General features: G+C 57.1%; 1 protein-coding gene across 5 annotated transcripts in view; it reads right to left on the reverse strand.

Annotated features, from left to right (window-relative positions):
• Nucleotides 1-23,921, reverse strand: part of POC1A (POC1 centriolar protein A) — a 69,034-nt gene extending 45,113 nt beyond the window's left edge. For 2 of the 5 annotated variants that reach the window (XM_032868216.1, XM_032868215.1), the window contains exons 1-8: nucleotides 23,629-23,920; nucleotides 21,710-21,794; nucleotides 20,346-20,517; nucleotides 19,766-19,945; nucleotides 18,343-18,450; nucleotides 17,249-17,364; nucleotides 9,328-9,461; nucleotides 215-283 (exon numbers count right to left, since the gene is read on the reverse strand). In XM_032868216.1, the coding sequence (XP_032724107.1) occupies nucleotides 215-283; nucleotides 9,328-9,461; nucleotides 17,249-17,364; nucleotides 18,343-18,450; nucleotides 19,766-19,945; nucleotides 20,346-20,517; nucleotides 21,710-21,794; nucleotides 23,629-23,646 (882 nt within the window). In that variant the 5' untranslated portion in view covers nucleotides 23,647-23,920. Of the gene's footprint in view, nucleotides 1-214; nucleotides 284-9,327; nucleotides 9,462-17,248; nucleotides 17,365-18,342; nucleotides 18,451-19,765; nucleotides 19,946-20,345; nucleotides 20,518-21,709; nucleotides 21,795-23,360; nucleotides 23,559-23,628 lie in introns of those variants that run through there. The other 3 variants (XM_032868217.1, XM_032868218.1, XM_032868219.1) reach the window with 2 other exon arrangements.
• Nucleotides 23,922-24,256: the final 335 nt, after the last annotated feature.

Genomic DNA, 24,256 nt, shown 5'->3' on the forward strand with positions numbered 1-24,256 from the left:
AAATAAAAATCTTAAAAAAAAAAAAATGGGGCCCCTCAAAGAGCTCCTAAGTGGAGCACCCTGGGTCTGAGCACCTCAGCCCAAGTTTTAGCCTTCACGGTCACTCAAAGCCACCAAGGAAGCTGGCAAGAACTGGTCCATCCTCAAGGCTCCTTGACCTCCTGTGCCCTTCTGTAAGTATAAGCCAACGTTGCTCACACTGTTCTTTACTTACTTGTTCATCAGAACCTCCAGAAGCAAAATACTCCCCCGTTCTTGAAAAGGCAACAGTGGTGGCTGGGCCCTATCAGAACAAACAGAAAAGAACAAACACCAAAGGTCACTCTAGCTTCTAAAAGCATAGGAAGAAAACCAGCTCATGAACAAGAGCAGCGGGAGGACCGAGGGCTGGGCCTCATGGAGCCCGTAGTCCTCCCCAAGCTTTCACAGAGGCACCTGTCGGGAGCTCAGCCTCGAGCGTCAAGGCTGAGTCCTCTGTTCCCAAGCACCGCTGACAGCACAAAGGCCAGGCCACATGGTCGTGGTGGGCAGGGAGGAGTGAGCAGGACAGTGCACACTGACAGCTCTGCTGGGTTGACATCACTGTCCCCACTTCCCAAGGGCAAGCTGGAGGTCAGAGAGGTGCCCTGACTCATCCTGGGCCTAGCACCGGCTCCAGAACCTGGTCCTCCTGGCCTGGGGCCGTGCTTCTCCCCCACACCACCCTATAGCCGAGCAGAGAAGCGCATGGCCCCAAGCAGGAGCCGATGAGCAGAAGCAGGGTGCTGTCAGGGAGTCCAGGGGACACAGGAGGCCAGAGCAGGGCAGGAAGGGGGCTGGGGAAGGGATTATCAAATGTGCCTGAGCACAGGAGCGACAAGATACATCCCCCTAAAATGCACGTCACCTGCCTTATGTTAGGACCCTGGGGAGAGAAAGTCCCACTCTGGCTTCCCCGGGGCTGAAGGTCTGGATGACTGTGGGAAGGGGGATGCCAGACCAGTGCAGGCAGAGCTGGAGGGCCCGGGAGCACATCCAGGCTTGGAGGAGCAGGGCGTGGTCTCCTGGGAAAGGGGGAAGGCTCTTTCCCACACGCCTGACATCCACAGCAGAAAGATGCCCGAAGCGAGTCTGTTTACACGACACGGTGAGCCACCAATCCCTCCTAGCCAAACAGTCCGTCTGCTAGTATCTGGCATCTCTCAAGCAAAACCAGAAAAAAGAGCTTCTCTCCTGACGACAGCATGGCCCCCGTCACAAAGGCCACCTCTGTTCTTCCAGACCAGAGCAGGGAGCAGCAAGAGGCCCAGCTGCCCAAGTGGGTGCCTCTGGCCATGGGCAACACTAGGATGCACCTTCCGCTTGATACCAGAAAAGACCAGACAAGTTATGGGCTAAAACAGGAATCTGTGGGCTTCTGCCTGCCCAGAGAGGACAGGCAGGTGGAAAGCCACCCCCCCCCGGGCCCAAGCATCCTCAGCAGGACGGGACATTCTTCCACTTCCTGAATCTACCCATGGCTCCTCCTCTCCAAGATGCCCATAATGAGGGTGCTGAGGAAGAAGGTAGTACGGGGCCATTTACCACTGCTGTGCACTAACCCACTTAATCTTCGGAGGACGGTTTGACATGTCCCAGAAGGGAGACCAAGGCCTGAAAGGTCCTGCCCCTTCCCCCTGCGCCTCTCCCCGCCTTCTCTCACAGGTGGGGCTCCAAGCGCCCGGGGATCAGTGCAGCCAGGAGCCCTACCTGACCATCAGGACAAAGGAGATCCATCTGTACGACTGGGAACGGTGCAAAATGCCAGGTGCAAGGAATCACGGGCTGCCAGTGCGGGGCTGAGTGCAGGAGGGGGAGGGGGCAGCTCGACCATCCCTGAGACTCTTTCAGGGTGACAACCCCCAAGGGTGAACAGGACTTCCGGGGTGGTGGGGAGAGAAAATTTCAGATGACTCTTACTTGATTCTTGGAAATCCTGTAATTTCCCAAACTTTGAATTCTTAAACAATGAGTATGTGGCGTTGCTATGTTAATATAAAAACAAAACAACAAAACTATTTTCATTCTGAGGAAAAACAAAGAGGGGAGAGGGAAAAGAGAAGGAAACCAGGGCACGGGAGTGTCAAAGGAGCCAGGCTCTTGCCTGCCTGGAACTCATGGAGAAATAGCCAGTTTCCACGAGGTCACAGCAACTGAGGAACCAAACAAATACTCATCAGTCTCCTTTCCTGCTGTCACTCAACCACCAGATGCCAAGTTGGGGACAAGATGCCGGAGGCCAGCAGTAGCAGCACCCCTGAAGAAGGCAGCCGGCAGCCTGTGGCTTGGTGGGAGCTGGGACCAGAGAGCAGGTGCTGGAGGTTTCCCCAGAGTCCAAATGCCCAGACACTCCTGGGCTGGTGCCAGCAGCAGGCAAGCAGTAGCGGCAGGACCCCAGTCCTTCCCGGTAATGCCCATTTACCCAGAGGATTCTTGGCTCCTGTACCTTGCCGTTCCCAGAGGGAACACCCTTCCACGGAGGCTCTCGCCTGTTTGAGGCCCACAAAGAGAGCTCTGCCATGGGCCAGAGCCAGCAGGGACTGGAACGCAGCCCGGGCTTCTCCACCACTGACAACCCTCATCCCACCCCTTCCAGGGCCCAGACAACCCCCGTCCCCACCGACCTCACCAGACCCCCCACCCCGCACCGCTTCCTGCCCTCACTGGTGCTCCAGCCCCATCAGCCTGCTCACTGCTCCTCACCACAAGCTCCAGAGGGTCTCATCTTGCCTTCAGGATCTTTCGTCGACTTTCGGCATTGAGCTCTTGATTTGATTTCTTCCAATCTTTCTCAGTTTTGAATCAACTCATTTAAGGCTACACGTGTGCACCGATTTACTACTTTAGCTACACCCCCAAAGTTTACAACATGCAGTACTCTCACTGGCAGCCACCTCCAGATGGTATTTCCACTGTGATTCTCTTTCAGCCCAGCAATCATTTAGGCGGGCATTCTAGCTTCCAAACCACCATGGCTTGGGGCGGTGGGGGGGGGGGGTCCCTTTTATCACTGACAACGATCAGATGGGATTGCCGTTCTCTGAGATCGTTCTGCCTTCAGGGTGGCTTACTCTTTTCAGTTAGTCACTCTCGGTGCATTAGTTCACTGGCTCGGGCCAGGGATGTCGCCGAGTGGTCTCTGCACCAGAGGCAAGAGGGGCCTCTGCAGTGACTCCCGAGCGTGACTCTGAGCTCTTGGCTGAGACTTCAGCAGTGTGCTCTGATTTCCGGAGATGCCCACCTGCCTGACGTCCTGGTCCCCATCCGCCTGCAGGCCACATCTGCTGGCAGAGACCCCTCACAGGGTCCAACCAGATCCTTCCCTCCCTCTCCAGATCTGGCCAGTCAGGCTTCGGTGAGAGGATTCTGCTCGGTCATCACAAGCACAGGACACAGCCTGGCCTCCCACCCAGTCACTTTAACACATACTGTCTCTGCCTTGTCAACCTCCAAACCCAAGGGACCCACAAAATCTGCTTTCTTTGCTCTCGCATGGCAAAGCATCAAGCATCAATCAAGAAAGTTTAAGGAAAAAAAAAAAAAAGGCAAAACAAAGGAACCCACAGTGTTTAGATCCCATAGGTCCTACTGATTCTCCCTCTCCAGCCCTTGTAGCTTGTCCAGGCCCTTCCGCTCTCCTCACGCCCTTCCACCTGACTCCCCAAGGCCCCTGTGCACTTGAAACTTTGACCACGGTGCCCACAACAGCTACGCTGCTGAAGACCCAGCACAGTAACCCACCCACCACCACCTCCCAAGGCTTTTGAAATGTTTTTCACTGGCCGCCAGCAAACAAACAGGAATGTCACACCACATGTCTCAAGTCAGAGGTAAAAAAGTGACCATCCAACAAAGATATGGAGACCAAGAAGGCCTGAGAAGCCCCTGGCGTGGGAGCTCTGGTCTCTGATGCGCCCAGGCTGTTCCTTTCACAACCCCCACAACAGGGACGCTCCTGCACTCGCTCGCCGACACCTGCCGTGGCTGACTCTTCTGTATGAGTAGTGACCCTGTGGACAAGGGGTAGCCTCTGGGAGGAGCTGGGGGTCAGGAATGCTGAGGCTCTCTCCTGACCTTGGCCAAGGATGCGGGTTCCCAATCCTCAACCCTGGGCAGGGAACAGAAGGCCAGGCTGACCTCTCGGCTTACACAAGTTGAAGTAAATGAGCTGTTCTCCCTCTTGATGTGCTCTCACCCCTCCCCGGAGGTGCCCAACTATCCAAACTGGGTCTGAGCCTCCCAGGCATAAAAGTAATTCTCCAAAGTGAAATGATTACACCAGGGCCACAGAGCACTGAAAGAAACAAAGGGGGCAGAGCACTTTCTGAGAGCTTCCTTCCACCTGGAGCCGCCTGAGGGGCAGCCCATGTGCTCCAGGCCACTCTGTCACACTGCCCCCTCTCCTCAACCCTGCACACCCCTTAATGCCACTGCCCCAGCCCCAGCCTCGGTTCTGGCATGGCCCAAGCTCCCAGTGACCTTGGTGGACCCCATACCCTAAGCCTGTGATTTCACAAGCACCAAGCCTCAGAGCACAGCCCCAGGTGTGGACAGCAGCCCTGGGTTGGGGTTCTAGGCCCTCGAGCCAGCCGGGGTGCACGGAACCACGTGCCCAGTGGTCCCCGTGCAGCTCAGTCACTCCGCAGCAGCACGAACGCCAACTGCCTAGCCAGAAACGCCAGATTTAACTCCCACCCACGTCCCGCCCACCATCCTCTCCCAAATAGCTCTGGGGACTTAAACCAAATGAGCATGGCTCAAGATTATGTTTCAGAAAATACAGAAAAATAAAGCTGCATTTCTAGCACACTGCCCCCACACTTGCCACACGGGGGCCTCGAGCGGGGCATGGGGCTGCAGTACAACAGCTGTGCTCAGTGGGAAAGCTCTTCCTTCTCTTGCTCTCCCCTGCTGCAAGGTGAGGGATGCCAGAGGAGACCCCTGTATTCTGACATCCTGAAGTCTGCACTGGATCCAACAAGAAGCAGGGACACTCTTCCTTCTGCTTAACTGTCACCGCCGTGGCTGACCCTAGAGTAAGACCCTCCGGAGCCTCTGAGAGGGCAATGGCACCCCGGCCAGCCTCCTGCCAATATACCTGGCCCATCCTCTGGGAGGCAGGCCCTAGAAAAGACAGCCTGATGGGCGGGACTACTAAAGGGCCCAGCAGGCAGACCTGTGGACCAAGGCACTAACAGACCACACCTACTCAGAGCAACCAGCCAGGACAAGTGCGCTGAGGCAGACAGCCTGCACAAGGACAGGTATCAGGAGCTGTGTGGCCAAAGAGAAGCCAAAGCAAGAGGGTGTTTTAGGGGAGATGAGGACAAGCCCAAACAAAACGAAGAGCTAGATAAACCCCTGAAAGACCCTGTGGGTGATGGAGGGAAGGGAAACAGGCACTCCCCAGCCCCGAGAGGGCAGGGCTGGTGGCTATAGGCCGGGCCCATCAGAGACCCCTACCAGCGACTCCTTTTCCTACAGAGGACTGCCCACGCAGGCTGCCAGGACCGTGCCCATAACAGAAACGTTCAATGGCCTTTTAACGAGCGCTCACCTAGAGCAGCCTGGGATCTTTCCTAAGAGCTAAAGTGGGAAAGAACCAGTATCTGTAAAAACCTTCCGTGCCAGGTGCTGGGGAGTGTAGACACGTGCTCCCCTGTTATGAGGCAGACGCAGCAGTTCTTACAAATAAGGAAGAGCTCAAGGTCCTGCCCAATGTCCCAGGGAAAGAGGCGAAGCTGGAATGGTCTGACCTTGACAGCCTTCTTCCCGCCTCCTGAGGCTCAGGCTTTTCGGCTGAACTAGGTGGGAGAGTAGCCGTGGCGTTTCGAAACCAGAAACGGGTGGGTACAAGCTGTTTGTTCCTGGAGACATTGGGGTATTTCCTTAAACAAGCTGGGTACCATCACCTGTCAGACAAGGCTGTGCCCCGCCCCCCAGAATGGCTCCTAGCACTCTCCTCAAAGACGCTGGCAAAGGAGACTGGTGCAGGCTCTTTACTAGCTCAGTCTGCTGAGAGAAACTGCCCTGGTATTCCTGGGGACAAAGGTGGAGGAAAGAAGGCAATGTGCCCCATCCAGGCTGCCAGTGCCCTCCCTACTGCGTCCACCCTCCACCTGGGGTGGGCAGATCGGCTGAAGTAGAGGGGTCCCCTCAGCCTGTCCCACCAGCCCCACCAGCCGCCTCCTCACTGCCGAGAGCCCTCACAGCTGGAGCAGCAGAGCTGCTGAGGGCCTGGGACCCCCGGGCTGCAGAGAGCAAAGGGCCTGCCCAGCTCTCGGCCCAGCACCCGGTGCTCAATCACTCAAAGACACTCATGTGGCAGCAGCCTCTGAAGAGCCCCCACGGGCCCTAGCAGCAGCCAAGGAACCATTCCTGGGGGACAGCCAAAGTGGCATCGAGCTTCCATGGGGCAGAAGCCTCTCTCAGTCCCCGGCTACCTCCCCTGAATGAGCCTTCGAAGCTCAGAGTCCCAAGGCCAGGACTGCAGGAGAGAAACACCAGAATCCTTGAGGCCCACAATGAACTTAGGATTGACATCCACCCCTAACCCCACAAAGGGAGCCAGCTTCACATGGGCCGATGGGCGCTATGGCCGACTGTGTGCTAGACAGCAACCAGCAAACTGCCGCTGTGGCCAGACTCCTGGGCTGACGAGCTGCCCTCAGTGCAGCATGGGAGACCCGGGCTCTCAGGTGATCCTGACCTTAGTTTTGGCACTTGGCAAGCACCTCCATCCCGGTGCCCTTGTGACTTTAGGAGACCATGAAATGGCCTATCACACTTCTAGCCTCAACCCAGGTTAGAGTGTCAGCCCCACAGCACTGCCTGCCCTGAGCCTCCTGCTCTGAGCCTCCTTCTCCTCCCTGACCCTCCCTCACTGTTCCCCCAAAGGAGCTGGCTCAGGCCTGGCCCTCACACGGGGACAGAGAGACACTTCCCTGGCATACACCCAGAGCGCCCTCCCGGCCAAGGACTGCCTCCCGCCGGCCTCAGCTCCCTGCAGCTGGCTCCTCTCGGCAGGCCTGACCCTGAGCCTGGGCTGTCCCTTCTCGCAGGTGTGGAACTAGAAGCACGAGGAGGTGCGTTCCACTTGGCAGAACTCACTAGCCTTCCCTCCCACAGCTCTTCCCTCCCATGCCTGGGGATTGTCCCAAGGAGGGCTGCCAAGTCCAAACCTAAGTTTCACGGGGTTCCCTCCTGCTGGACCAGAATGAGGTCACGCCGCAGGCAAGGCTGGAACACAAGCGGTCACAAAGCCTGCTGGCCTCCTACACCGACCGGGAATCGCAAAACAAGAGTGAAATCACAACTCGACAGCTAAAAGCCAGACGTGTGAGGCAAGTGAGTAGGGTGGGAACCGCGGAGACCTGAACACCAGTCCTCGCCCTGCCACCTGAAGCTGCGTGCAACCCCTACAGTTCCAAACTGCTCCCTGGGCCTCAGCTGCCCCCACCGGGATCGGAAGTACTTTCAAATCCGCCGTCTTCACCTGCAGGACAGAAGCCCAAGGCACCGGTGATCCACTCGGGAGCCCTGGGGCTGCTCAGTCCCATGCTTCAGGAAGTGGCTGGTGCTACCTGGGCCTGATGGGGCACTCAGCCACCTCCTGGAACAGAACGTGAATGCTCAAGTCCCCGAAGAGTCCAGGTGCACAGCTCCCCGGAGAGACGGGCCAGGGAGCGGACTACACAAGCAGGGAGCCCAAGAGGACAACACGCCCGCACAGGGCTGTATGAACTGCCAGCTGTCCCTCAACCTAGTTCCCACATCTCCAGGTTCCACAGCCAACAAACCACTGCGCAGTTTCCCTCGTTCCCTCTGTCACTTCTCCAGGAGAACGTCAACAGGTTTCCTTTACGTGCTCAATGCTATGCCTGAACACGGTACTGGCATTCTAGACACCACATTTAAGGCTTATTAGGCTGAGAGGTGAGTCAACAGTTTAAAAGAGAACCCTCACACACTCTCTCACACACACACAAACGCACACACACACATCCCAAAAGCCCTAGGTGATCACTTGGCAGGCCTCTGTTTGCGTGATGTTTCTGGATATTGCTTTTTCTTTCTGTGGGGAGTTGGAGGGGAGAGCACAATTCATGTGGTTTTAAAATGTCCTCCTGGTTATTGAAGAGCCCAAACCGGTTACACATGTCTGAACAACCGATTTTCCAAAGGGCTGATAGGGTGGCTTCCCAGCAGTTGCCCAGAGGCCAGATACTACACCTAGATGGGCGGCCGCTGCAGGGAGGGGTCCTGCACTCCAGACATGTGACAGGGAGCACAAGTGGTCACCAAGGGCTGAGGGGAGCAGGCAGCCTTCCAAGTCCCAAGAGAGCAGAAGAAAAGGCCCACACTCCCCGCCCCCTCCCCAAGCCATGGTCAATGGTCCCCACATGGCCGACTCAGAGGGCAGGAGAAACCAGAGCCCCAGCCTAGATGCCTCACACCTTGCTGCCAGCACGAGATGCGTGAGCACAGCAGGCCTCCCTCAGCCCTCAAGAGTCCATCCCTGCTCTCCTCTTTGCCTGCCTCCCTCTCACAGGTAGAGAAGGGGATGAACTAAAAGAAAGCTCTGATCTCCGCACTCCCTGCCCCCTTTGGTGGTGGCAGTTATGTCCCAACTGGAGACATTCCAGTGACTGCTCTGCTCAGCCACACTTCCTGACTGGGCACTGCAAATGGCCCACCTCCCCATGGCCTGCCCACAGGGGCTAGTGCTGGTCAGTGGCCACCCACGGAGTCCAGGCCACCGGCTACACTGGTAAAAGTCACTCCGAGAAAAGGTCTCTGCTCCCTCCATTCAATTCCAGGAATTCGCAAACACAAACACACACACACACACACACACACACACACACACGAAGATTTCCTCCCTTAGCACCTGCCTGAGAGACACCTGTGGATTATGTCTCCAAAGGCATCGTGTCTGGAGAACCCCCAAGAGACCCCCATTCAGGGCAGGGGTTCCAGGCCTCTACTCAAATGTTGGACCCAAGGGACACTGGAGGTCACTGAGGGACAGATTCCATGCAGCCCCCTGGGGGAAGTGTGACCATGTCCAGATGCCTCTCCCACCCACAAAGTTAACCCCTGGACTCCCTTCTCAGCTATAGTACCAGCCCCAGCCCTTCTGCCAGAGGTCATACGTCCTGTGAGGGGTGAACCTGTTTCTGCATCTTACCCCACTGCCCATCCCCAGCGGGGGTGCCAAGAGAAGGGCCACTCCCTAGACCCACATGGGCCTCGAGACAGCACCTCTGCCTCCCTCCACACCACCGAGCGCCAGGCTGATGCCCTCACCTGATGCCCATGGAGTGTGTAGAGCAGCCGGCCCTCCATGAGGTCCAGAATCTTCAGGGTCGAGTCGCTGGAGGCGGTGAGCAGGTAGTTTCCAGACGGGTGGAAGGAGAGGGCATTCACCGCTGCGCTGTGCACTAGAGGGGGGACGTCAGTCAGGTGCTGGCAGGAGGCCCGGGGATGCAGCCAGAGCCTGAAGATGGGCGATTGGGGCCGGCCGAGGCTTGGCTTGGGGCCAGGCCAGGGTGGCCACAGCTCTGATGACAAGGGGAGCCCCACAACAGCCCCTGGGAGAGGTAGAGGACTTGCCCGCGCCCTAGTCACATGGGCTCCCGCCTGCCCTGTGTCTCCTGATGCCTGTCCTCAGCGCATGGAGCAGTTGAGCTGGAATAGAACAGAGTGCTCAAACGTAGCGTCCACTCTGTCTCTCCGACCACTACTTAGGGGAAACCGAATGGGGGTTCGGGGCAGGCGAGCAGACGGTGAGACGCACACTCCGGAGCCAGTCAGGCCTGGCTTCCGATCCGGCCTCCCCACTGTCCCTCACCGTAGGACCCTGAGCAAGCACCCTGACATGCTGTGTCCGCTTCTCCTGCTCTACCTCAGCACCCACGGGTTGGGGCGCAGTGGGAAGGCGCCTGCCCACGAGGCCTCTGTCCCTGATGGGCCTCTCTGCTGCCCCGGCTGTCACCCACAGCTTCCAGGTCCTGCCACTTTACCCACTCCATAGCTCCCCCTCATCTGTGTGACCCTTTCCCCCAGTGGCCCAGCCTGAGCCCCTCCATCCTGGGGACCCTCACTCTGCGCAATCCAGCCACCCCAGCCCGTCAGCTCCCCAGCTGTTCTACACAGAGCTAGGAGACTCTTGCCCACCTCCAGCCCCGACCTTGAAGCTCACTGCTTGGGTCACCTCCTCCAGGAAGCCTCCCGATCTCATCAGAGCCACCCCCTTGAATTGTCCCCCCGAAGCACCAAGAGGCTCCAGTGGGTGCATTCTTCACCGCAGTCTTTCACATTTCGGTGTTGCTCTTTGACTCGTGGCCAGGTCCCCCATGAGATTATGTGCTCTAACAGGCAGGGGCTGTGTCAGGTCCTGGCCTCCCGGCTCAGCACCTGACACTGAGCAGGACTCAGAAAGCGGCTGGTGAGCTGGACCCAGGCAGGCCATGTGGGGACAACAACGTGAGGACCAGCTACCTTACACCTTCTTAAAGAAGTTGCTTTAAGAAGACCTCAGTGCCTTCATCCATGGGCCAGGTCGGGGACACCAGTGAGGGTGAGATAACCGTGGCCTGCCGAATCAGAACTGCTACAAACAGAAAGACAAATTCTAAAACCAGCCCCTCAGCCTGGCCCTGGGAGGTTGCAACCAGCGTTAGGCCAGAAACACACCCACCACAGGTCGGCCATCCGCAGAGCCCACAGGGATACAGGGAGCCCCCCCCAGACCCCAGCCCAGCTAATGTGCCAGCATGCCTGGGGAGCGTGGGTACAAGCTCCCAAGCACACTTAGGGGAGACAGCCAGGGCTTTACATAACACAGTGTTTCCGTCTGAGTACTCTCCAGGCACCAGAGCTCTTCGAGCCAGCCTGCAGAGGCACTGACAGGGGCTCCACAGAAACAGAGGACAGAGCCCTCAGCCTGCCACACTCCCCACACTCGAGGCTGTCGGGGGTGGGCAAGGTCAGGGTTCTCAGTGTTTGCCAAGACTTGGGGCATGGAGAGCCAAAGAATTCAGCCACAGCTGACCCCATCAGGAACTGAACAGGCAGGAGCCAGCCACAAGCAGAAGCAGAAAGAACGTTCGTAACACAGAATTTGACTGCCAGTACCCACATGTGGAAGGGGACACGCACATGCAGAGGGAAGTGGACAGAAGCTCCAAATAGAGACCTTCTATAGAGTCCTCTGGGGAGGACAGGAATATGGGACTTCTCATTTCTATTCTGTATACTTCCAGATTTTTTTTTTTAATTTGAGAGAGAGAGAACACGTGTGTGTGCAAAGCAGGGCGGGAAGGCAGAGGGAGAGAGAGAAGCAGGCTGCCCGCTAAGCAGGGAGCCCAATGTGGGGCTCGACCCCAGGACCCTAGGATCATGATCGGAGCCGAAGGCAGACACTTAACGGACTGAGCCATCCAGGTGTCCCAGATTTTTTTTTAACCATCAGAATACAGTCACTGTGATTACACAACTGGGTGAATGATAAAAAGTGAATCTTTCCCTCCCCCCAAAGAGCGAGTCATGCCCAGGGAGGCAGGAGCCCAGTCTGGCTCAGCACTCTCCCACCAGCCCTCTAGGTCAGGCGTCTACAAGCTAAGAGCTAGGGCCCTGCACTCCCGAGCGGCCACTGCTGCTCGCCAGATTGCTGCTTCACGCTGGCAGCGACGTGGGGTGGGAGGAGGGGAGCCCCGCCACCCTCAACCCCTCAGCCCCCCAGCGGGACAGCTCTGCGAGGCAGCCTGCCCCACCTCTACCTCCCCAGGACCCCTTCAAATGCTGCTCCTGGCACGTCTACCTCCCTGCGCCTGGAGAAGGACATGCTATCCTCGTTTCTGTGGCCCTTGGCAGCCTGTCCTGGAATGAACACCACCCCACCCCAGCTGAGGCAAAGCTGGCAGAGCAGCAGTGGGAGCAGGAGGGTGTGGATCAGGGGAGGGCGAGCTCATGGAGTCCAGGGCTTCCCTGCACTGCCAGGGAGGCTGGACGGGATGTGGATACCATGCAGGGCCTCCCAGCTGGACAGGTCTACCCCACAGAGGGAATCTCCCCCAGAGACGGGGACGAGAAGTCCTGCTCCATTTTAAACAGCAGGAATATCAAAGCCCTCCTTGCTGGGATGAAAACACCTGGAACCATTTACTCCAGAAGAGCGTTCAGCCTGGAGGATGAGGATGTATTAGATACCAGGACCCACTGCCTGGCCCTCCCCATGCTCCTCCCTCTCCCACCGCCCCGCCAGCCTGGGGCAGCCCTTCCCACTCCACGGAGGTGGGAGACACATTCTAGGGAGGCCTCATCCGAAGAATCAGCCCTGCACAACAGTCCCCTAGGGAGGCTCCCGCCATAAAGTCCCAAGCAGTGACTATCCAGAGCCATCCACTTCTGATCAAGCTCAAAGCTTCCAGGCCCTCTTCTTGCTTCCAATGCAGCAATCAGTGTCAAGTGACCGGGGCGGGGGTGCCCCAGGGAAGACATTCCAACCCACGGTCAGAGACATGCCAACATCAAGATTCTACACGTCACCAGCAGCCCAGAGAGGGTGGGACGGAGGCCGTTGCAGACCCTGACCCTATGCACCGGGAACTGGCCATTGCTTATGGGCAGCACGTGGCCTAAGGAGAGTCCTAGGTACTACAATCCACGCTGCCCACACAGCGCTGCATGTACAAGCCCTCCGCAAACCCAGCCCACTCCCCAGTGGGCTCCAGAGGGACCAGGGGGCCCAGAGAAGTCCCAGGCACCCACACAAAGCTACCCAGGATGCAGCTTTGTAAGGAGATAGCTTTGTAAGGCAGGCCACACCAGGTCAAGGCCCAGTCCACCACCCTCACAAAGGGCTCAGCTCGCTTCACCTGGGGCGGCTGCTCACAACGTGCCAATGGTGTCACCAGCGACCTTGGGTTTCCAGGGGCCACGGAGTCACACAATGACAGTGCTCTGATACCAGCAGGGAAGGGTGCTCAAAACCTGCCTCCGTGTGAATGTCCCATAAATGCCCACTTAGGGATGCCATGTGGGAAGGCCAGGTTATGTGGGACAGTGCTCTGCCCTCCTGACCAACGCTTTTGGTCTCTAAATGTCAAGCAAAGAATACAGGCCCGCCCCACTGACTGCACAGCCCCCTGAAGACCCTCCATGACCACATCTGGGGTAGGGTGGAGGGGTGTGGTAGGAACCAGGGGACAGAGAACCTGGGACTCTGAGCTCTAACTAGAATGTCGGGAGAAGGCTGAGCCACGGCCTCCCAGGGACCTCAGGAAGCAAATCACGAGATTCAACATGGTGTAAGGAAGCCAGCATGTGGTCGCTACACTCAGAGGCCTTCCGTTGGGGATTCAGATCCCCAGCTTCCCAGCTGCGGGACCATGGGCAAGCCTCAAACTGCCCATCTATGAAATGGGGAGTAGCCCTGTCCTGTTCGCCTACCCCCCGCCCCCAGCCCATCACTGGACGGCGGACCCGCACGTGCCTGTGAGCCACAAACTGCATTATGAGTTCCGGATGGGGGTTGCTGCTCAGATGTCTGAACAGCCTTAATGTGGGCTCAGAACATATGGAGCTGAACCCACCTCCGTGGGGCCCGGCACCCCCAGGGCTCCAGCAGCCTCACTGTCTCCTTGCTGAATTGGGAAACCAGAACCGCTCCCCACAGTGACAGGCTAGAGCCAAAAACTCCTTGCCTGAAACAAATGGTGCCAGCTGCCTGCTTGTTGCCCGAATTAAGTCCCGAAGACCCAGCACAGGACAGGAAGTATCCTCGGTGATGCACGCGACCACGGGGCAGCTGGACATGGGCAGGCTGGGCTTGCTGACCACACACAGTACCAGGAACCAAAGGGTCTCAGAAAAGCCCGACAACCTCACGTGCCCCAAGCCCACCCAGGAATGCCAGGTACTCATCCAGAGTCACCAAGAGAGACATGAGATGTCACGGCAGCCTTAAAAACATTCCTCCAGTGGTTGGGAACCGAAAAGAGTTCAGGCATGTGCTACCAGACCGCCAGAAGTCCTTCTCGGGAGCCAGCCTCCAAACAGAGCCCCAGCTCCTCTAAGGATGAGGGAGCAGCTGCTATGATGGGGCGAGAGGGAGCCTCACAGGAAGAAAGTTCGGCCATGGAACCCTTAAGGGAAGCCGCTGGACCTAAGCAGACCTAGCCATGCCCTCAAGCAGCAGAAAGGTGAGGGCTCCGTCCCCCAGCCAATGTCCTCAGATCCACCAGGCTCTCCTGGAGCCCTAGAGGGTGAGCTTAGAGCCAGTGCAATGAGTTTGCTGCCCCATGCACCATGCACTGGGCAGGGAGCTGAGGAAACGCCGGGGTATTCCAAGCCACCCAAGGCATCCGATCCATATTGGGGTGGCTTAGGAACAAGACACCGGTGGCTCTGTCACAAGAGCAAAGGACAACAGCAAAAAAACCCACTGAAATCTCTCTGCAGAGCCTGTTAGCCTCACGCACCTCGGGTCCCCTCAGGACTTGGCTCCTGGTACCACCTGAGCCCTCCCACCACCTCCCCAGCCCTGCCAGTCACTGACCTCCCAGCCCCACCCACTGCCAAGACTGCCCCCTCAAGAACTCCAGGGACCGCTCTCCAGCACCCGGCACCCTCCTCGACTGCCTTACATCACTCCTCCTCCCAATCACACTCTTCAGGAGACGCTGTGCTCCTTCGTGCCTCTGGCTCTGCCCCTTCAGTCCTCCCATACTGGGAGAGAGGGCTCCTACCCCTCACTCTGGCTGCTTTGTGGACCTTCCATTCTGCAGCCCCTCAATCGCAGGGACCCAGGATATGGCCTCAGCCCTTCCCAAGCCCCCCGATTCCTGGGCCCAGCTGGCTGCTCAACCCACAGCATGACCTCCTGACTCCAGTCAATCTCCAAAACCTATCCCTCTGGGCCCAATCCCCGCCCCATTCACAACCCGGCCCTCACTCAGACACTGGGTGCAAGCGGCCCACCCACCAGTCACCCAGATGCATCAACTCCCCCCACCCCCAGCCCATGCAGACCTCCCAGCACTGCTGTCCTCCCAGAAAGACCTTCACTCCTCAAGCAATGGGACCAGTCCCAGCACGGCCAGCCAGACTGCATCTTTGGGACCATAGGCCAGAGTATGGCATTCAAGGTCCTCCCCAATGGGTACCCGCTGGTGTATTCTACAAACCCAGACTCATGCTCCTGATCCATCAGAGGTGAAGCTGGACCCTCCCAGGGTCGCCTAGACATCCTCTCCCGTGTCAAGACTTATGTGGTGAAAAAAAATTAAACAAAAAATTAAAAGAAAAATACTTCTGTGTTACAAACCACATTTCCAGGACTCACGTGGATTCCCCCAACAGAGCTTCACAAACCCCATAAGGTATTATTACCACCCCAGTTACAGATAGGAAAGAGCCTATACTTCCAACCTGCAGTGCCTCGTCACCTTCCCTTCCCATCTCTCCTGACCCCACACTCAGGAGCGCCTTCCGGCCCAGCACTCCTCCACACCCGCAAACCATCCCCTAGTTAACCATGCAGATGTGCCCATTCTCTAACCCAGGCCTGGCCCAGAGCAGAAGAGAGGCCTCTAAAGCCTGAAGGAGGGGAAGGAGACTTGTGGTCTCCAAGTAGAGGGCAGACGCATAGCTGCTCTGTTTTGGAAGGTCCGTCTGGGACTGAGGCTGTGACAAACACCCGGCTCTACTGAGGAAGGAACCAGTTATGCGGCTAGCCCCTGCCACCTGGTGGTGGTGTAGGGCAGTGCAGGCCAGACTCCCTACTCCGGGATTTCCAGGACCCAGACTCGGCAACTCGGGCATCATGAACACAGCACCTGGTTCCAGACCACCTTGTTACCCTACAAACACCATCTGCAAGGCAGACCCCATCACTGTCCCAGGGGACCCAGAGGAGTCAAGTGACCTGCCTAACATCACGAAACTAGGAATGCAGAGACTGGCTGCAGAGCCCACCCTCCACCATGTGCCTCTCCCTCTTCTTGGAAGATCTTCTCACCTCGGTTACCTCAAGAAAGTGCCATCCTCAACATCTGAGAATCAGCTAAGAAGGGCTCAGAGCAGGTAGAAAGGAGAGCTCTGAACCCCAAGTCCCACACCTTTGTCCAGACACATCCTCCCCATTTTCAGGTGTGAATTCTGGAACATAGCCCGTGGACTTTAAACTTAGTCCCAGGGGTGCCTGGGTGGCTCAGCGGGTTAAGCCTGTGCCTTCGGCTCAGGTCATGATCCCAGGGTCCTGGGATCAAGCCCTGCATTGGGCTCTCTGCTCGGCAGGGAGCCTGCTTCCTCCTCTCTGCCTGCCTCTCTGCCTACTTGTGATCTCTGTCAAATAAATAAAATAAAAATAAATAAAAATTTAAAAAAAATAAACTTAGTCCCAAGTCAATGACCATAGGTTCTCAAACAACTCCAGCTCTCCCGCTCCCCAGTCTCAGCACAGGCCCACGGGTCCACCCACCATTTTGCCCCTTGCACAACTCCCAGTTCTTCCCATGGACCTCGCCAGCTTCCTTCCCTGGCTCCATCCCCACAACTGAGGAGGCTCAGGGCCCTGCCCAGTCACACTTGCTCTCAAGACAGTTCCATACTCCAGTACCCTTGGCTAGCTCATCCTAATCATACCAAATCCGTCCCTCCCCCACCCCCCAGCTGGAGCCTGATGCGGCCCATGTTGACTGCCTGCCACTCTGCCTCCCAAGGGCTACCGCTGGATAAGGGCACACAGCCCCGGAGCTGCCTCCTGAGCCTGGTCTCTAGCCTAAGTGGACCCTCCATCTGGTTCATGGCTCTGTATCTATGGAGGACACCATGAGGCCAGAGGTGGCCAAGATCGTATAAACACTGACTTCTTTTGACAGACCTGCCCCCTTCGCCTTAGGCCAGTAGCACAGGCAGGCCCTGAGAAGTGGCCCTTGAGCAGGGCCCTGGCCAGACATACCCCGCGAGCTCCTCGTTTCGCCCTGCAGCATGTGTAAGATTCCCAGATGGCTTGGGGGACACCAGCTAGTGCCACGATCCGCCTCCAGGCCAGTGTTCCGAGCCAGCATGGCCACAACACAGACTACTGACCACGGGAGATCCCAGCAGGCCCAGGGCTCTTTCACACTGACCGGGGCCATTCTCGGGGCCGCTTCAGCACCAGAGTGACAAGCCCACCGCCTGCTCCCACCCAGCCCTGCCATGGCGGCGCACGGCCACTCACACTGATAGTGCTGTAAGAGCCGGTGCGTCCGCACGTCCCACACCTTCACCGTGTTGTCCATGCCGGCGGCGGCGATGCATGTGCCACTGGGGTGGAAGTCCACGGAAGTGACAAAGCTGCAAAGACAGGGGCCGCCACAGGCTAGAGAAGGACCATCCGGGCTCTGAACAGACCCCCAGACATCCAGTCCTTTCCTAACCATGCACATCTGCTCAGACTGTTCCCCAAACACAGAAGACCTCCCTTTTGTCCTGTTTCTTTACGGGGGCCAAGGGATAGCAAGGAGAGGCTGAGAACAGTAGCTAGCAGGTACCGGACGTGGACTCACCAGGGAGCAAATCCCAGCAGCCACTTCTAAATACAAATAGAGAAAGTGGTCCTCAGCCCAGAGATCAGCTGATGACTCCGGGTGTTCTGAGTCAGAGCTGGAGCCCTCATCAAAGCGGGAGGCAGGACAGGCCCTGCCCACTGAGGCCCAGCCCCAAAGGGCCAGCAGGACCCCAAGGCCGCTGTTGACCTATCTCCAGGAGACAGGCCACAGTCCCCCAGTATGCCCACATGTGACACCCAGGCTGGCATCATGGCTGGCTCTCCAGAGGAGCTTGGCCCTGGGCTCCCAGCTGCCTACTAGAGGAGGGCAGAAGCTGGGGTTCATCAAGGAGACCAGAACAGGGGAGGTCCAGCTCCAGTGCAGGCCCCTGCCTCTCCTGATGATGCGGCACAATGGGAACCACCACCAAGAACTTACAAGAACCTGACAAGCCTGTCATTGATAAAACCATCACCATGGGTAAGTAACATACTAATGTGATGTGGGGAGGTCTGGGGTCACCTTCTTTGAGAGAGACAAGTCGCCAGTCTGAGAACTGGGAAGTGAAGGGAAAAGAGCGGCCCCAAGCATCACATGCCTTGAAATTAGCCCCCGTATTTGTGGGGATGGGGATGAGGCTGAACCTCCTGCTCACAGAGGGAAGAATCCAGAGACAGAGAGGGGCAGAAACGTGGCCCCACATAAGGCCACTGGGGTCCCTTTGTCCCTAGGTCCATGCTCTTCCTGAACACCTGCAGGAGGACAACAGCGTCCAGTGACTTACCTGCCGTGCTCACAGTAGGAGTGGACACACTCCCGGCTCGTCTTGTCCCATAGCTTGACAGTCTTGTCATCGCTGGCAGACACGATGAGCCTCCCGTCGGGGGAGAACCTGAACCAGGCAGGGCACAAGTCACACCACCACTGTGGGTGCGGCACGCTGTCCTCCACAGCCACCTTCCTGCCCTGCCCACCACCTGATTCCAGAACCAGCCAAAGCAATGCGCCCTGCTCCGGTCCTGAGCAATCCCAGGCAAGCGGCTTTCCCTCTGAGAGATGGGTAAGAATGGGACCTACCTCGTGGGGAGCAGGGAGCAGCGTTGCTCACACGAGGCCCCCAGCACTGCACATGGCATGTGGCAAAGTGTGTGCTGATGGCTGATGCTATTAACATGAAGGTGTCCCGAAGCCACCATCAGCATCGTTATCCTGTTCCCAGGTCCCCTGAGTTCACTTTTGACTCGGAGCACCATCTAACGACAAAAGTATGTGGGTCCTAGGGACCCACCCACGAAGGCTGGTGTAGGTTCCACACTTGTTTGCTGGCCTGGCCCCTCCTATTCTCAGGAGCCCAATGGTGAGGCCTCTCGGAGCAATCAGGGACTTCCCAGGACATAGGTGCCCTAAGAACAAGTAACTTGCGTGGGGTCTCCAGAAGAACACTGTAATAGGCCCCGATCTCCGACTCCCTTTGTTTCCCAGGATCCCCAGCCCTCCCAACCTCTTCCTCTGGAACGCGGAGATCTCCAGAGAAAGGATCAGAATAGCTGAAAGCAGGCACATTTACATCCACGACCCTTGGCCCCTGAAATGTCCTCTGGGTCACTTGGCCCCCATCCCCACAGCACTGCCCCACCACGGCAAAGGGAGAGCCAGCCTCCAGACCAGCCTCCTCAGAAGCCTCGACCCCCATCCAGCAGCTCAAGCAAAATCAACTTCTGAGCAGTAGACCGCAGGTTCAAATCCCAGCTCTACCACTAACCAAGCGAGCGCCCAGGGGCAAGATACTGCGCTGTCCTGAGCCTCGCTGTCCTCATCCGCAAAGTGGGAATGACACCATATAGCCTGCAGGACTGCCATGAAAAGGGAAAAGAAATCGTAGTGAGGTAGAAGCGACATCACCTTGTCGCTCTTGCTCCAAAACAGCCCCTGCTGATGTGCTTCCAGCCACATCAGCCCAGATGTGAGGCGCTCAGTCGTGGCTGGCAATGAACTCACTTACTTGCCACGTGTGAGCTAGAAGCTCCTCGACAATTCACAACGTGACAACTTCTCTGCTCCCATTTCACTCATAAGGAAACTGAGGCTCGGGAATATGAAAGAGGAGCTAGTGTGCCCAAGGTCATGCTACACTGGTGCCCAGCAGCACCTCAGGGCCCTTCAAGGCCCGGGTCCCTCTGAGGGACCTGGGCCAGGACGAGGCTCACCTGGCACAGCGGACCCAGTTGATGTGCTGGCTCAGGGAGAACATGAATTTCTGGCGATGAGTTGACCACACCTTCACCGTTTTGTCATCGGAGGCTGTCACGAAAGACTGGCCGTCGCTGCAGAAGTGGACACTCCTCACTGTGGCCGTGTGGGCACGAAACACGGTAGACTCGCCTTTGCTGCGGGGACGAGTACTTCGACTCAGGAAACCCAGAGCAGTGACCAGAGGGCCCGTGAGCACATCGATGCTCTCCCCGCCCGACAGGGGCCCCTCCCGATGTCAGCGCAGGCCAGTCGCCCCAGCCCCCCGACAAGGAAGGCCAGAACCACCACCCACCCTGCCACACATGAGCAGCATCAGATGGGAGCCCTGTCGGGATGGCAGCGGCAAGCCCCGAATCCCTCTCCTGACCTGACAGGGAGGGCCCCAACCGGAGCCCCAGCTTCTGACAGCCCCTCTTCAGAAGTCGGGCAGATGTCCCATCGAGACAAGTCCAGAGCCAGGGTGGGACCTGAGTGGGGACAGCTCTGGCACCAGGGCCCCAGGCTCAGATAAGCCCTTCCAAGCCTGTAACTCACACATTGGGTATCCAGATCCGGACGGTCTTGTCTCGGGAGCCTGAGGCCAGCAGGTGTCCCGAAGGGGAGAAGTTCACACAGGTGACAGCGTCCTTGTGACCCGCAAAGCGGTAGGCGCGTGACTGGGGCTTCATGTGCCAGACCATGAGGCATGAGTCCATGGAGCCACTGGCTGAGGAAGGAGGGATGCTGTGACCCTCAGCTCTGGTGGGCCTTGAGCCTCTGAGCAGGACGATGGGGTGAGGGGACAGGAGACAGACCACACTTCCAGTGACTGCTAAGCTTGGGTTTGGAGCATCGATGGGCTGTCAGCTCTCTGAGCAGCAGGCCCACAGGGCAGAGAAGCCAAGAGATGCCCTTCACATGGCAGCCCGAGGCCGCAACCCAGCAGGCCTCTGACAAAACTCATCCCCCGTGGGGTCCCCCATAGTCACACCCTAAGGGTACTAGACAGCAAGTCCTCCCAGCCCAATCCAATGGCCTTTTACCATTGAGAGGGGCCAAGTTAATCAGAAACCTAGAGATTCCCCAAGATAGATCAAATGACTTCGTTTGTTCTTCATCTATAGTGACCAGCAACCTCTGGCAGGGGACCCTGACCATGGGATGAAGGGGGAGCCTTATCCATAGAAAGAAGAAAGCAGGGGCACCTGGGTGACTCAGTCGTTAAGTGCCTGCCTTCAACTCAGGTCACGATCCCAGGGTCCTGGACTCCCTTCTTAGCTGGGAATCTGCTTCTCCCTCTCCCTCTTTCCTTCCCCTCCACTTGTGCGCACGTGCACACCCGTGCTCTTTCACGCTCTCAAATAAATAAATAAGTAAAATCTTAAAAAGAAAAAAAAATGCATTAAAAAAAAGAAACAAACAAGCAAACGGCAGCCATGACGGCTGCATAGGAACCCCCACGCGACCAAGAAGCAGGAGTACTCAGCTGCTGCACACGGGTAGGAAGTACGTGGCTCTGCTCTTCGCCCTTCTCACTGGATGCCCCCATACTGCTGTGGACAACAGACTTGAGGACCCAAGGAAAAGGAGCCATTGTTTAGGGCCATTCCACCAGCCAGACCCAAGAGATGGCTGGGGTATATGCAGTGAAAAGCCCAGACCCTGGGCCCCCCTCCCAAGGCTACATGCCCTTGGCAAGGCCCCCAGACTCTCTGAGTCTCACACTCTGCATGCAGAATGCAGTTCACAGAGCCACAGAGCCCAGCACTCAGACAGTGGCCAGCTGAAGCCAAATGCAGGTCTAGACAAACCACCTGGGTCCTCACGGTGTCCTACTCCCCTCATACCACACCTCCCAGCTACAGACTCTGCCTTCTCGGCTCATAACCTAGTGCCTAGGAAAAGATGCCTCCTCTTACCCAACTGCTTTGTGTTGAGACTGAAGTCCACAGAGGTAACTGCATCTCGGTGGCCCTTAAAATGCCTCTCCAGCGAGGGGTCCTCCTGTTGGAAAGCCAGGGTCAAATGTGTGAAACTTGAATGAAGAAGGGGCTTCCCCAGGGGTCAAAACCCTTCCAAACAGCCAGGAAGGTACAAAAATGCTCAAGGCATGATCCTATATATAAAAATCCTTAGGATTTTTATATAGCTAAATAACTATTTTTATATGGCTAAATAACTATAACTAACATATAGCTAAAAAACTAATAGAGCTAATAAACCAGTTAAGCAAAGTTGCAAGATCAATATATAAAAATCTATCGTGTGGCACGTGGGTGGCTCAGATGGTTGAGCGTCTGCCTTTGGCTCAGGTCATGATCCAAGGTCCTAGGATCAAGCCCCATGTCGGGCTCCCTGCTCCGCAGGAAGCCTGCTTCTTCCTCTCCCACTCCCCCTGCTTGTGTTCCCTCTCTCACGGTCTCTGTCATATAAATAAATAAAATCTTAAAAAAAAAAAAAAAGTGAATTTTAGGACATGTGAGTATTTCAACAAAGCAATTTTTCGAAGAGAATGAAGAAGAAATGGGGGGTCTTTCAGCAACTCCCATTTCGGGAATCAGATTCTGCACTTTCAATCTCACTGGCAGCCAGTGTGGGCCACTGAACCCAAAGGTCAGCCTGGACAGGCCCCAAGGGTCAGTGACCCAAGGGGCACTTGACCTCTACTGAGGTCAAGGAAGCAGCTGTTCAGGACACAGCTTAGGAAGACATGGAGAAAATATTCCAGAGACTCTTACCACCCAACAGCAGCTTCTCTTAGTACTTGAAAAGTTACAGTCCTGCCATGCAAACATCTCCCCTTCCCTAAATATCAGAAACCTCAAAGAAGCATTTTGGGCACACCATGGAGCCCAGCAAAACCTCCTCTTGGTTAAAAAAAAAAAAAAAAAAAAAAAATGTCCTTGGGAACAGAGTTAAGACCGTTTCCACCTCACAGAGCTGTAACCAGAACAAAGGCCCCCAGGGCCCTGTGCCCAGCTCCACCCCCAACACACCTGCCCCAGTCCCCCTTTCAACAAGAAAGGGAGTGGCAGCTGGGAAAGGGCCCCCAACAGAGCAGCAACTGCTACATCTGAACCTCTTAGGAGAACAAGAATAAGATAATGTCCACCTCTAGGCAAGTTCAGTTCTACCTCTGACCAGGGGGCTCCTGAGACCTCCCAACACCCTTCCCACCTCCTCATCCCACCAGGCTCTATGGTTCCTCATCTCCCCCAAAAGTGGGGAGGGATTTGTGGAAAGGGCTAGAATAAGGATCAAAAAGCTGGATCCTAAGTCTAGGCCCTCTGCTCTACAGAGCACCATCTGATCTTCCTGACTCTCAACCCAGCCCAAAGACCAGACATGTTTACACAATCTCTCAAAAAGAGGGGTTTGGGAGTGCTTCCCTCTGGAGGAACCTGGGACTCAGGGCGCCCAGCCCAGAACACAATGCAGACCTGAGCTGTCCCGTCCAAGCAAGTGTTCGCTCAAAAAAGCCCCTACCAGCCACCCACTGCTCAGGATGGTGAGACTCAGGCCAGCGAGGCCTGGAGCTGGCCTCCGGCCCGACCTGCAGTCGAAACGTACTAGTACTAGCGTCTCCTCAGCTAGGATGCGAATCCAGGGAGCAGGGACTTGGTGGTCCGCCGCGGAAGTCTGCAAAGGGCCTGGCGCGCCGGAGGTGCTCACTACGTGTCCCGACCCAGTGACCCCTGCACAGACCGTCAAGCGGCTGGAGAAGACTGGCTTGGAACCCGGCGTCCCACTCGCCCCCTCGCAGCCATCGCCCGGGCCAGGCGCCCACAGTCCCAGGGGGGAGACTAAGGCCGGGCAAACACCTCCGGCGAGAACTTACAGGGCAAGGTGCAGCCATGGCGGGCCGGGGGCGCCCAAGGCGCCGGAGAAAGCTGCGTCGGCCGTTGCTGCCCGTTCAGTTTCCGCGCCCCCAACCGCCGCCAATAGCAACGCGGGTCGCGTCGTCACGCCCCGCCCACGGCGATTAAAGGAGACGCAGCGCGTCGGCTTTTTGACCCCAGGCCGGAAGCAGAGCTGTGTGGCGAATTCCACGGCCTCCGCGCACAGCTCCGCCAGGCCAGCAGCCCACGGACGTCGCGGCCAAAGATCTCTGTCCACTGTCACTAATCCCCAGAGAAATGATAACACGCAGGATGAGGCGTTCACGCCGCCCACCCCTAGCTCGGTTTACGAGGCCACGAGCACAGCCTTCTGGGAAATGCAGTTTCAAGACCGCGGCCACCTAGGGTGTGTAGGAAAGTGGAACTACTTTTCCCAAGACACCTTGAGAGCCGGGCGGGATTAACCACGCGTAGGAAAGGCCTCAAGGATCCCGGAAGTGGAGGACACGTGAGTCATTCTTTGGGCGTTCTCTTAAAGGGCCCTTGAAACCAGGTGGTCGCCCAATGCCTTAAGGGCCAATTAGTCACCCCTCGGAGATTCTTTAAATGGTCCGCTCCTCCGAACTT

This window comes from Lontra canadensis, unplaced genomic scaffold (genome assembly GCF_010015895.1).
Source record: "Lontra canadensis isolate GAN:19392208 unplaced genomic scaffold, GSC_riverotter_1.0 scaffold35, whole genome shotgun sequence".
Lineage (NCBI taxonomy): Eukaryota > Metazoa > Chordata > Mammalia > Carnivora > Mustelidae > Lontra > Lontra canadensis.